Source organism: Gopherus evgoodei, chromosome 4 (assembly GCF_007399415.2).
Source record: "Gopherus evgoodei ecotype Sinaloan lineage chromosome 4, rGopEvg1_v1.p, whole genome shotgun sequence".
NCBI classification, from domain to species: Eukaryota; Metazoa; Chordata; order Testudines; family Testudinidae; genus Gopherus; species Gopherus evgoodei.
The window spans coordinates 107,534,235-107,548,568 of record NC_044325.1 but is presented as its reverse complement, the minus strand read 5'-3'; the positions used below and the strand labels follow the sequence as shown (position 1 = coordinate 107,548,568).

Sequence of the window (14,334 nt, the reverse complement as noted above, 5' to 3'; positions counted from 1 at the left end):
TTTGTCCTATCTTCAGTGGAGATGGAGAACAGTTGATCACCATCCTCTTTATAAACAGCCCTTAATATATTTGAAGACTGTTATCAGCCCCCCCGCCCCTCCCTCCCGAAACTTCTTTTCCCAAGACTAAACATGCCCAGTTTTTTTAACCTTTCCTCATAGATCAGTTTTTTAAACCTTTTATCATCTTGTTGCTTTTGGACTCTACAATTTGTCCAGATATTTCTTAAAGTGTGGTGCCCACATTTGGACATAGTATTCCATCTGAGGCCTCAGCAGTGCCAGTAGAGCGAGACAGTTACCTCTCTTGTCTTAGTTACAATATTCCTGTTAATGCACCCTAGAATGGTGGTAGCCTTTTTTTCAGCTGCATTACATTGTTGACTCAAAGTCAATTTGTGATCCACTGTAACTCCTAGATCCTTTTCAACAATACTGCTACCTAGCCAGTTATTCCCCATTTTGTAGTTGTGCATTTGATTTTTCCTTCCTAAGAATAGTACTTGACAATTGTCCTTGTTGAATTTCATCTTGTTGAATTCAGGCCAATTCTCCTATGTGTCATAATTGTTTTGAATTCTAATCCTGTCCTCCAAAGTGCTTGCAACCCCTCTGAGCTTGGTGTTAGCTCCAGATTTTATAAGCATACTCTCCACTCCATTATCCAAGTCATTAATGAAAATATTGAATAGTCTCAGGCCCTGGAATGACTCCTGAAGGACCTCCTAGATATGCCTTCTCTGTCTGACAGGGACCACTGATAACTACTGGTCTTTCAACCAGTTGTGCATCCATCTTATAGCTATGCACTGACCTAGACCACATTTCCCTAGTTTGCTTATGCAAATGTGTGGGACCTGTCAAAAGCCTTACTAAAATCAAGCTATAACTTTGTAACCTTCTCTGTAGCATCTGCTCCAAACTTATGTCATAGCAACTGGAGTTCAGTTCCTCTGAAGTGAAGAGGAGAGAGAAATAAGGTGAAATGTGTGTGTTCGTAGAGAAAATTAAGGAATAGTGGATAGCAGTTTTTGTTAGAGGAGGAGTGCAGGGTCTGTAGTGTGCCATAACCAGAACATTGTTAAAAAATAGATAGCCTGATTCTGAGAGTGCTTATGTTATCACTTCTAAGCAGTCGGCACAAAGCAGATTGTACTATACTGCTAATTTTCTGACACTGGATCATGACGAGAAAACATCACACTATACTTGGTGAGGCCCTTGGAAACTGCAGGTTTGGCAACACTGTAAGGCCCTGAGTTACACAGTGTTTGCAAAAGTAAAATAAAAAAAAAATAGTTTCATGGTTGAACTAGCAGCCTTGCCAAATCATAACTAGTGTTATAGCAGAGTAGAAGCAGACAGTTATAATTTCCAGGTTGGTTTTTTAAATTTTGGTGATCAGTGTGGAAAAAGAAAGTCCTCTACACATGTCAATATTCTTCATCTGTAAGTCAAGGGGTAACAATCAGGAATGAGGCAGCTACAGTACCTGCTGGTTGCCTTCCCCTGGAGAATAGTTGCAGAAAGAGAGAGGAGATCAACTTTACACAGATATTTTATCTAACTTCTGGAATCTCTATTTCTGTTTTTCATGGATTCTGAGTTGTAATATCTTTTTTTTTTTCCCCAGTAATAAACTATTGCTAAACTTTTGTTTGAAACAGATAAAAAATAATGGACCTCTGATCAACATGGTTTACAAAGTGCTAAAGAACTCAGCACAAGGGTTACTGTCCGGTATAAATGTAAGACTGCTTATATCTGAAATGTGACCATCCCATTGCTTTTTTTCAAATGGCAATCAATGTATATACTCTAGCTTCCACAGGTGTATCATGATAAATAGAAGAGCTTCCTGCAAGATGTTTTTTTAGGCTGTATGCAAAATTATGGCTGACCTCGCTGTGCTTGGTTTTGTCTTACCATATGTTGAAAATGAATGGCTATGTTAAGTAGTGACTCCTTTATGTAATTCCTAAAGTGTGAAAGCATGCTAAATCTTATTTTATGTTCTCATTTTCACTGCTTTGAAATTAAGGTAACTTTTGCATTTGTGATTATATAATCCATTTCAAAATATAGCAAATTATTCATAGTATTTTCATTGCAGACTAAGAGAAAAATTCATCTATCCACTAGTTTGCAGATTATTAAAACAGCAAATTTTGTACTTGGACACACTTCTGTTTATGCTTAAATATACCAAATATTTTCCTGCACTTGAAAATGTGACCGAATATTTGCTATCAGTAATGCTAAATGACATGCATTAATAAATTTAAAAGGAAAATCATTCCTATTAAAATATTGTACTATTTGGCAATTTATGTTGAAAATACAAAAATAATTAAGACTGGTTTCTTCTAAGGGAGAGTAAACCCTCTTGTATTTGATGATCGGGAAATAACAAACGTCTGGCTTTTATTTAATGAAATACACATGATAAATATATGCATTCTCTATGATAGGCATGAATAATATAAAAATGGTAAATGTACTTATATCTTAAGACTAGAATGATATTTGAAAATCCTACTTGGTGACCAGCTAACTTCATCCAAAATAAAATGTTGAGGGATAGTTGAGTCTCTGTACCACTTTAAATTGTGGGTGGTCCCTAAGGATTATCTTCTTTCCTTCTAGAAGTTGGATTTGGAGCCAGAGATTACTGAAATGAAAGAGGGTGAAACTAGAAAGAAGTATATCCCAAATGAAATGTATTTAAATATCATTTTTGCTCCGGCCTCAGACTAATATCCCTCTTTGCATTCCCATAACGTTCATCATGGAGTGAGCATGAAGAGTGAGCCCTTTGTAGATACGCAGGAACTACTGAAACATGTTTCTAGTCAGTTGGGCCTCTATCCTGTGAACACTTATGCACGTGTTTAACTGTAAGAACATGAATAGTCCTATTGACTCCAATGAAGACTACTCATATATAAAAGTTTTGTAGGATAGGGGCCTTACTTTTAAACTAAGGACAAATGGGATCAATGTTTCCTTTGATTATAAATCTGACACAATTGCACTAGTCATTTGTCACTGGTGCTGCTCTACCCCAGTCTTCTGACTATAGAAACCACACAGTGTCCTCCAGGTGTGCTCTCAGTGAAACTTCATTTCAAGGTCCTTTCACCAATATCACTACAGTCCCCCATGCTCCCACCTATTTACAGTGTTTGCCAAGCTTTCGGCACTCTCAGGAGGACTTGATGGGCACAGAGGTCTCCCTAGTCTGAGCTCTCTGTGTATTTAACCCTGGCTAGTTCCTCTCTACCCTCTCTCTCTCTCTCTCCTCTTTTCTTGCACTTCCTTCCTGTGCCTTCTTTAAGCCCTGGTGTGATTGGCCAGTTGAGTTCATTAACCACAATCAGCTTCTCCTGGGGCACTAATTAGCCTATAAGTGATCAGAGTGCAGGCTCACCTACTCACTAGCTGCACTCTATCACATCATTAAACAGCCTATGTTAACTAATTGATAATCCTTTGGAATTACATATTTGATGTACCATTGTCATGTTTCAGAGATTTGATATGGCAAGCTTTTTGTAATAATTCTAGAGTCGTAAATTTTCTTTTCGTGAAGAAAATAGTATTGATCTATTACTTTTATACAAGTTCTACAATTTATCTAAAATTTCTTATATTTCAAAAGATAAGCCCTTTAGCATTTATTTTTAGTGTCAGTAAATCAAATAGTGTGTTGTCCAGAGCATATAACAAAACTTTTTCTTTATCACTGAAGCATAATTATACTTCACTTTGCCACCAGTCTAATATATCTTTAAACCTTATTCTTTTTAGGTAACAGGGCGTGATGTACTAAAAGAACGAAGTACAAAACCTGTCAAGATTGCAGAAAGTGATATTGATGTAAGTATCAAACATCAATTCAAAACCCTGTCAAATATAGTTACTTTAGCATTTAGCTGTTTCTGTTACACTATAATTGTTCTCATTCTGACCCAAATGAAAATGAAATTTGTGCTACAAAAGAAGGATTCTTTCTTTTTTAAAATCTAACTTAAATATATATGGTTTTATTGGTAGGTCAAGCTAAGCGTTTTCTGTGAACAGGACGGGATTCTACAGGACTTGGAAGACAAAATAAGATCCCTTAAGGAAAATAAAGTAATACATTAAAATTTTTGTGTTAACAATAATAATAAATTAATTATCTTGAACAAACCTTAAAGTTTCTTATCCAGGCTTTTGGGACTCCAGACCAAGCATTAGATTATTGTAATGTACCAATATTGTAATAATTCAGTTTGGACAGTTTTTATGCAACTCTTTTGTTAAAGAATGAAAATGGTATGTTTTGAATATTACAGATGAGTAATGTATTTGGAAAATATATATTTAAAAAAGTTTTAATAATGCATATTTTAAAACTACTCACATTTATTTTTATGTGATCTCCATTACAAATTGCTGAATGCACATTTTCAGAATAGTTTTGTTTTTCTTTTTAAGTTGACAATGGTACGGGGATGGGTCAAGGAAAGGGCTCAATCTATATCATTATTTTATCACAATTATAAGATTGAAAAAAAGTCTCACCAGGGAGGCAACCGTGTTATCACAGTTAGCAATGTTTTAAAACTTGTGCTAACAAGAACCATATTTAAATACCATTGTAGGTAGTGTGATTGCACTAGCATTATGCAAAAAGCTATAAAAAAGGAGGGTTCTGGGGGTTTGGGGTCTTCGGCAGCGGGGGGTCCTTCCATTCCGGGACCCGCCGCCAAAGTGCCTTGAAGACCCACTGCGGGGGCCACCCGCCTCAGAATTACTGCCAAAGCGGGACCCGCTGCCAAAGTGCAGCTGGGTCTTCGGCGGTGGGGGGCCCCCACGACACTTCGGCGGCAGGTCCCGGAATGGAAGGACCCCCTGTTGCCGAATTACCGCCGAAGACCTGGCTGTACTTCAGCGGCGGGTTCCGCTTCGGCGGTAATTCGGCAGCGGAGGGTCCCTCTGCCCCGGAGCAGAAGGATCTCCGCCCCCCCCCCCCCCCGCGCCAGCGAAGACTGGGAGCCGAAGAAGCTCCGGGGGCCCAGGCATGCAAGAGTTTTCCGGCATCCCCGGAGCAAGTGAAGGACTCCGCTCCAGAGGCCCCAAAAAACTCATAGGGGCCCCTGTGGGGTCCGGGGCCTGGGGCAGATTGCCCCACTTGCCCCCCCTCTAGGCGGCCCTGGAAGTAGATCCTGAGTTATTTCAATGTAGCTAAGCCAATTTACAACAGTTGAGGTTTTAGCTCCAAACATCTCAACCAAACTTGCAGTAACTTCTTTGACCTGTTTGCTGCTAAGACAGGGGTTCTCAAACGTTTGTATTGGTGACCCCTTTCACATAGCAAGCCTCTGAGTGCCACCCTCCTAATACATTAAAAACACTTCTTTATATATTTAACACCATTATAAAAGTGGGGACTGGGGTGGAGGCTGACAGCTTGTGACCCCCCCCCCAGGAAATAACTTTGCAGCCCCCTGAGGGGTCTCGACCCCCAGTTTGAGAACCCCTGTGCTAAGATCTTCTTGTTCCTCCCCCCAACATTCTTCCTTCCTTCTGTTTATATCCCATATAAAAGTCACATAGTAAACGTTAACAAAAGGACCATTTCTTCCCTTCTCCTCCTTTCATTGTGTGTGTATAAAACTAACACTTTACTAGCTTTTGAGCTCTACCTATATACTCGGGGGCTGCTGAAATTAAATGTGCTCATTAAAATGAATGTCTGAATATAGTAGGTAAATTAATTAATTTAGAGGCAGTTTAGAAAAAAAATGCTTTCTACTGTTTGCACAGAAATTAAACATGAAACATTTCACCCCCATTGGTTAATGTTTTTGAAAGGTACAAACACTAAAACGGATTTGTAATGGCAATTGTGTTGCAACTTAGTGGTTGCTACTGTGATGGCCCAACGCTTCAGACCTTCCAATAATCAGTTTCCTTCTTTGTCATCTCAGTAAAAGGAAAATCTGTGATCCTCGTGATTTAGAGGAAAGACTTGAGAGGTAGAGAAGATCTTTCATATTCTCAGTAATAAATCAGAACAGACCCATACAAATATAAGTCTATTGCTATTTTCGTTTTTTCTTTAGGACCAGCTGGAATCTGTTTTGGAGGTTTTGCATAGACAGATGGAACTGTACAAAGACCAACCACCGCATGCAGAAAAAATTTCTTCCCAGCAGAGACTTTTGCAAGAGGACCTCATTCATATTCGGGCTGAAATATCCAAGGCATCCACTGTATGTGTTCAGTGCTTCCAAAGAAATGCTAAACTAAGCGCTAGACTAAAATGAATTACTTTTCAGACATAGGGCTAAATCCTACAAACCAATTTAGATAATGTTGCAAAATATGAAAACAAATCATGCAGATCTGTCTTTTTAATGGAAGTGTTAATTGCAAACCTTTGTTCCAGTCTCCACTGGTATCCTGGTATAAACTAGATTAGTGGTTTTCAAACTTTCTTTCTGGGGACCTAGCTGAAGAAAATTGTTGATACCCACAACCCAGTGGAGCTGGGATGAGGGATTTGGTGTGTGAGAGGGGCTCTGGGCTGGGACAGAGGGTTGGGGTGCAGGAGGGGGTTTATGGCTCTGGGATGGGACTGGGGATGAGAGGTTTGGGGTGTGGGAGGAGGCTCTGGGCTGGGGCGCAGGAGGGGGTCAGGGCTCTGGGGTGGGACTGGGGATGAGGGGTTTGGGGTGCAGGAAGGGGTTCCAGGTTGGGGGGGGGGGCTCAGGGCAGGGGATTGGGGTGTGGGGTTGGAGCGTGGACTTATGGGTTTTCGTCTGTCCTGGCACCGTGGACAGCGCTGCACCCTGGAAGCGGCCAGCAGCAGGTCTGGCTCCTAGGTGGTGGTGTGCAAGTGGCTTTGCTCCACTCTCACCCTCAGGCACCACACTCCCTTCCTCCCCCCGTTCCCATTGGCCAGTTGGTGCTTGGGGCGGAGTCGCTTCTGGGATGCAGTGCGGTGTTGAAACAGGTAGGCACTAGCCTACCTTACCTGGGCAGCACCAGTGGTGGGACTTTTAATGTTCTGGTCGGTGGTGCTAACCAGAGCAACTCAGTGCCACTATTGGGTCACAACCTGAAGTTTGAAAAATGCTGAATTAGATTCCCTGGAACTTTTCTAGGCAGAAAAAGGAGTTGGGTCTTACCATGGAGTATTAGCCAGTATTTTCTCTCTCTCAGTTACCACAACCTAATAAGAATAAACTTTAATAAAGGCACCACATCAAATTAATGTTATGTTTCATTAATAGGCCACACAAGAAAGGGAATTTTAAACCCACCTAGCACTCTGTACTCAGCCATATAATACCTAACTCCTACAGCACATGAGGACAGTTTTTAGAAAACTGCCTCTAAAATTGTACTCTCACGTCTTGTGTGTATAAGTCAGGTAAATTAAAATGTCTACATCATATACTTGCACATATGCAGTGTTTTGTGTCTGCAGACAACACACTGTTTTATGGGCTGTGTTGAAATTTTACATAGAGGTGTATAAAATCAAATCATCTTCCACTATTTTGAGTCAGAAAGCAGAATGTACAGCTGCAGATGTTAGCCATAATGTAAATGTCTTAAGGATCCTCTGGTGGCTCTGACTCGGGGGTGAATTTGTACCAACATTTTAGAACTCTCTTAAAATAGTATGTTCAGTTTTACACATAACAGAAGTAAAGTGAACAGGGAATTGAAATTAAGTTGTCTTCCTTCAAAAATTCATATCAGTGCCTAGATTCCTTTGAACGCCTGCTTTGTCCTTAAATAACTAATAGAGCATTCTGTGTTTGCAGATTATCAAAACATTTCTAACTAAAGATTCTGAACTCTGTCCTGCAAGGTGTGGAGCACTCGGGCCACAACCCAGTAAAGCATTTAAGCTCATGTTTCACTTTAAGCTCATATCATTACATTCTGTTCAGAAGAGATCATTTTTCTTTTTTCAATGGAACAACCTAATCCTTAAGGTTAAAAACATGCTTATTTTTTAACTGGCTGAAAGATAGAGTGCTGTGTACCTTTTATTGCTTATTGTAGGGTTGCACTGAAACCTTTCTCTTTGCCAACAGGAAATGGAAAATGCTTGGAATGAATATCTGAAATTGGAAAAGGATGTGAACCAGCTGAAGCAAGCCTTACAGGAACAGATGAACAGATCATTCTTTCCTCAGGTGAGTCTGTTTTCAGGTACTAAATTACTGTTGTTGAGATCTTGACTGAACTCGAAAATGATTAACTCCTGGGAGGAAGTCTCTCAAATGCTTGTTCTGTGTAGGGAATACTGGAGGGTTCCCTGCCTACTGCTCCTGCTGGACATATCCAAAGTCAGCAAAATATACTTCAAGATACCTAGCTAGCTTGAATGAAACTTGTATTTAAGAATCTCATATTAGCTTTAATATTAAATACAGAAACAATCATTTGCTTTTGTCCTTTTGTTTTTAAATTAATTTTGATACGGGAAATTTAAACGTGCCATATAAATATATTCCTGAGCAAGGAGACATGCTTGAAAGAAGAGTCTAATAGAGAAGTACTAAACATAGGTTGACATTTGTAACAGGAAAATAATTAGAAATTCTGCAGAAGTTTCTTCTTGGAGAATTAACCATTGGTTGAAACCTGGAGTATGAGATCCTGCTAACAATGATATAGGAGAGTAAAGAGAACTAAACAGAAAAATTCTATTTCCTAAAATCTCAACATCTATAATTTAGAAGTGGGAGTGGGGGGAGGAGTTAGAAGCATTACCTGGCAAAGGATATGGGGAAATCCACTGGCAGGGCATCAGTACTAATGCAAACCTGAGAACATACATGGGTGGGGAAGCACCATTAAAAAGTCACTATTTACTAGCACCATAGTGTGGTATTTAAAATATTGGAAGTCTCTCCAATCATACTGTTCATACAAGGCTATTGTAATGAATGTCCCATGATTCAGGTATTGTATTTACAGCTGCAGATGTTTGAAACTGCTTCTAACAGATCCTTGTTATTTCTGAACTTAGGATAAACATCTAGGAAGATATTCATTTTCTATATGTTTAATTCCTAAATGCTGCTGACTCCTGGTATTCTTAACTCTGAAGTATCCACTAATGCCTGTTTGTATTCTACATTTTTTTGGCTCATAAAGTAGAAAAATGGTGGTAACATAGCAATGAGATGTCTAGCTTTATTTTTAGTGCTGTAAATGTTTTTCATAACGTTGTGTCTGTGCAAATTTGTCAGTATTTTATTAGATGCTGTCATTTTTGACATTAATAACTTTTTAATTTGTAAGTCTGTGCAGGACTTCCTAGTTTTCCATTTATTTGATCTGTCTTTGTTGGTTCATCTATCCATTTTTAAGGTCATCAGTCACTGACATGCTATTTTCCTTACTTGTTCTCTGTCATGTTGGGATATTAGTGGATGGTTATTACTACAGATCCCTTGTAAATTGATACAACTGTTTAGAACTTATCAGTGATTGAAAGTGATCTGAATTTTAAACCAATTATTTAATTTTGAATCATGCAGAGAAGCGCTATTTTCATCTGTCATCTTATTTGCAAAACTGAATGTGCAATGCCAGATTTTTTCTACATACCCGTTGTTTGTAATTATTGCTTTTTATCCTTAGAGCAAGGTAGGTTGTTGAGGGTATTTTTACATTCTTCTTTACAAAGCATTATCTTAAACAAAAAAGCAAAAACAACAACAACAATGTGAGTATTCATTCAAATTCCTGGCTATTTATCTGGATATTTCCTACCAAAAGACAACAGCAGTTATATTTTAAAATTTTTATCTGGTTACACTGTACTTCTGACCCATTATCAATTAGTCTGTTTGTTTTGATTGTTATCAACTAAACCTCTTCTATCAAATTATGGGTTTGAGAAGCTTTTTATAGTGTATCATCCGTCTTAAATTCCATTCCCTTGCTTCTAAAGAAATCATCTCTCAACCTTGATGCCTGGGCAGCTTTGAGTGCCAGAATATTATTGAACTGAAGCCAACTGTATAACTTACCATACCAAAGAAACTTAATTAACTTAGAGTTAAAGTTGCCCAAATTCATGTCCTGTCAACTCAAAAAAACCATTAAGAAAATTAATACTGGTCATATCTCAATACAGAATACACTTCACCAAAGGTAAGAATTTCAGTTGTGCATTTGAACATCGTCAGGAACTGGGTTTGTACATTGTAGTTGATTATACATTCTCCCTATGCCCTCCTTCCATATCCTAACCTGTTCCCAATAGTTGGAAAGGACAGGGAGAATTCCATCCAAATTGTTTTAGTTGCTAGTAGTTTGACTACGAAGGCAGCATTTTCCCCGAGCCTCCACTGTCTCATCAGAGGGACCCTTGATCTGATACCTTAGCATGACTCCCGACACAGAAGATTAAGATGCCCTATGGGGTAGGGAGGACATGGATAGAGAGTGGCATTGACATTAACATGGGAAGTGGGTGAAGCATGCTTTCCTAGTTGCTAGTTCAGTTGTCTAACCTAATTCCCAAGCTGTTTTCCTGATCCCTCCCGTTATATGTATGTTTGTTTTTTTAATCTTTTACTAACATGAAGTTCTTCTTTCATTCCTGTCTGTCAGGTCAACAGTGACGATGGGGCAGAGTGAAGTCTTTCCATCACTCTCTATCTTGTGCCACCTCCATGGCTTCATTCATCTTTAACATTTTCATTCTATGTCATTCTTTACCATGTTTATCCAGCTCATCTTTGGTCTTCCTCTATTCTGAGTGTCTTGAAGTTAGGTATGTATCGCCATTTATAGTGTCCTTTCTGGGTCCATTCTTAACACCTGTCCATACCATTGCAATCATCTTTCTGGAACCTTCTGTAACAGCATTATTTCTCCTAAGCTGTTTTCCTGTCTCTTCCTTTTTTATTTTCTGCTGTCTTGAAACTCTCAGTATTCCCGTCCACCAGTTCATATCTACAGTCAAAATCTTTCGTTCATGGCCGTTCTTCATACTTTGGTATTCCAACCTGTACAGCAGTATTAGCATGACAGCATATGTGAGACAGCTGACTTTTAAATAAAAACAAATGTCTTTAGCCTTCTAGATCCTGCAGAGTTTTCTGAATGCAATACTAGCTGGTCTGATTCTTCTTTTTACATCATCTTCACAATTCTCATTCTTTAATACCAGTCCTCCAAGATACACACATTTTTCCACTTATTCTAGTTCTTTATCTCCAAGTTTGGTATTTACCTTTCTCTTGTCTTCTCGTTGCCATAATTTTTGTCTTCTCCATGCTGATCTTTAAGCTGAATTTCCTGCTTTTCCAGTTTACCTTATTGGTTATTCTTTGTAAATCCTCCTTGATCAATTCTGCAACCTCGGTGGTTGTGTTGTCAGTTCCCAAAGCCTTTTTTTCCCCCCCAAACTTTCTATCAAGACATTTAATACAACTTCGAAGAATTCCAGAATCTCCTCTCCTTTGTTTGTGCTGGGAAGCTTCTCCAGGATCATTTCATCTACTGTGTTCTTTGCATTATATAGCTCTTCAAAATGTTCTTTCCATTGTTTATTCTTTGCTTGTTCATCCTCAATTATTTGTCTGCACTTGTCATTCACCACCACCATCTTCATTTCATATATCCCTTTCAGTTCTCTTATCTTGTGATATAACCAGTGTCCCTCTAATTTTCCCACACACGTGTGGAATGAATTTTGTTATGGTCACCAATATGGAGGTGACACATCACCTTCATATTGGTACACATAACAAAATTAATGTGGTGGGAGGGGTGAATGGTTTGGAATGTGGGAGGGGGCTCAGAGCTGGGGCAGAGGGTTGAGGTGCAGGGGTGTGAGGACTCCTGCTGGGGGTGTGGTCTCTGGGGTGGGGCTGAGGATGAGGGGCTCAGGGCTGGGGATGAGGATTGGGGTGCAGGCTCTGGGGTGGGGCCAGGGATGAGGGCTCAGGGCTAGGGCAGAGAGTTGGGGTGTGGAGGGGTGAGGGCTCCAGCAGGGGGTATGGGCTGTGGGGTGGGGCTAGGGATGACAAGTTTGGGGTGCAGGAGGGTGCTCCAGGGTTATACTAGGGAGAGAGCAACTCTGGGGTTGGGGCCATGGGATAAGCGCCTCTTCCCCGGCCGCAGCAGGTGTGGGATGGGTCTGGGTTGGGGTCGGGGGAGGGGAGACCAGCCCAGTCACTAGTGCCTCTACCTTAGCAATGATCTTTCATCGCCCACCGAGAACCAATCACAAAGCCTTCTCGCCAGGGCATGTGGGCCAGCACAGAGTACAAGTCCCAGCACACATTACATCCTGGAATGGGAAGGTCAGAACAGCAGGAGGTGCCTGATAGTCCGTGCACCTTCACAGCTCTAAGCCAATTAGAGCACTCTTCACCATGAGCCGTGAGAATACAAACCAAACAGCGCCTGAGTTGGTGTGAGGATTTGGACCAATTAGTGCCTGCCCCAGCCGCAGCAGGTCTGGGATGGGACTAGGTTCCGGGTGCCCCTCCTCTGGCCGCGGCAGGTCCGGGCCAGAGCTGGGTTCAGGATGTCCCGGCTGCAGCAGATCCAGGGCTGAGTTGGGGCCGGGGGAGCAGCGCCCCGGTCCCGGCAGGTCCCGGCTGGGCGGGTTCCCTGAGCACCTGCGTGGCACTAAATAGGCTGCTACACAACCCCACAGCTTACAGGGAATTTAGGATACATCCCCATATCACATTCTCATTATGTATTCTTCTGCTTCTTTACATTGTTTGCTTATCCAGTTGTTTCTGTCTCTCTCCGCTTTCTGTTTTATCTCTCTGATCAGCTTTTAGACTTGTCCTCATATTTTATTGTCCTTCAGCATCCTAAGCTTGTCACTTAACAGCAGCACTTCATCTATTATCCACCTTGGTTTCTTCATTTTGGCCTTGTAGCCCAACATTTGTAATCCTACTTTACACTGTTCCATGTCTCTTCAACTCCTGTTCCATGTCTTATTTCTTCATTCAGTAGTGACAGAATGTTTTCCTCACGGCTTCTTTGCATTCTTTCCTAATATCTGGTGTGGCTGAATGCACCCCTCTATTTACACCCTACACACTATTGTAATAATCCTTGTACAAAATATGCCTTGTTGAGGTATCATTTGAAAACTAATAACTAGCTGGTCAATAATATTCTTGTGAAATTTATGTAGCAACATTATATGTAAAATTATGAACATAAGCTGAAGTTATGACTGAAATATGGTTACCAGACAAGTCTGGGTATTGGATAAATTTGTTTCTCAAAGGCAAAGAACAAGGTGATGCTCTAGCCAGTTGTCAAAGCTGTCAAGTGGCCATTTTTTGGCAAAGAAGTGGGGCAGAAACAGATCAATCTATATTTTAGCAGCCAACAGCATGGAACCTCTTTCACCACAAGACTCCATGACTCCAATCTCACAGCAGCCATGAACTATATCTCAGGGTAACCCTCTGCAAAACACATTTCAAAGGGTGACTGGAGTATAAACATGAAGTATAAAAATACCCCCAACGTATCTCTCCCTATCTATCGCTCTTTCAACTAAGAAGATAAAAGAAGTAGCCATTTGACTTTGGGAAAGATCCTAACCTGAAATTTGGTCAGCCCTGTTGCTGGCAGCACGTGGTAAGAATTTTATCTTGAACTAAGTCAAGTTTAAGTTTTAGTACTAGAAAGTGTTTTTATCTCTGTCTCTTGTAACCATTTCTGACTTTAGTACCTTGTACTTGTACTCACTTAAAATCTATTCTATGTAGTTAAAGTCTATGAGACTAAGTTAATTTAAGCTCAGAAGGGACCATTGTGATCATCTAGTCTGACCTCCTGTATATCAGAGGCCAGAGAACCTCACACATGTCCTCCTGGAATAGATCCATAAAGTCTAGCTGAGTTGCTAAAGTTCACAACTCATGATTTAAACATTTCAAGTTACAGAGAATCCACTATTTACTCTAGCTTAAATCAGCAAGTGGCCCATGCCACAGGCTGTAGAGGAAGGCAAAAAAATAAATAAAAAAACCCGAGAGTCTCTTCCAGTCTGACCTGGAGAGAAATTCCTTCTGGACCCCAAATATGGCGATCAGCTGGACACTGAGCATGTCAGCAAGACTCACCAGTCAGACCATCTGGGAAAGAATTCTCTATAGTAACTCAGAGTCCTCTCCATCTAGTGCTCCATCTCCAGCCTCTGGGGATTTTTGCTACTAATAGTTGCAGATGGGCTATATGCCACTATAAGCAGTGTCATCGTACCATTCCCTCCATAAATTTATCAGTCTCATTCTTGAAACAGCTTAGGTATTTTGCCCC

The 14,334-nt window shown here is 40.4% G+C and overlaps 1 protein-coding gene across 3 annotated transcripts in view; it reads left to right on the top strand.

The window, feature by feature from the left end:
• Nucleotides 1–14,334, top strand: part of PLEKHA7 (pleckstrin homology domain containing A7) — a 289,322-nt gene that overhangs the window by 243,456 nt on the left and 31,532 nt on the right. For 2 of the 3 annotated variants that reach the window (XM_030560481.1, XM_030560480.1), the window contains 5 exons: nucleotides 1,668–1,748; nucleotides 3,811–3,879; nucleotides 4,057–4,137; nucleotides 6,114–6,263; nucleotides 8,103–8,204. In XM_030560481.1, the coding sequence (XP_030416341.1) occupies nucleotides 1,668–1,748; nucleotides 3,811–3,879; nucleotides 4,057–4,137; nucleotides 6,114–6,263; nucleotides 8,103–8,204 (483 nt within the window). The remainder of the gene's footprint in view (nucleotides 1–1,667; nucleotides 1,749–3,810; nucleotides 3,880–4,056; nucleotides 4,138–6,113; nucleotides 6,264–8,102; nucleotides 8,205–14,334) is intronic. The other variant, XM_030560483.1, reaches the window with a different exon arrangement.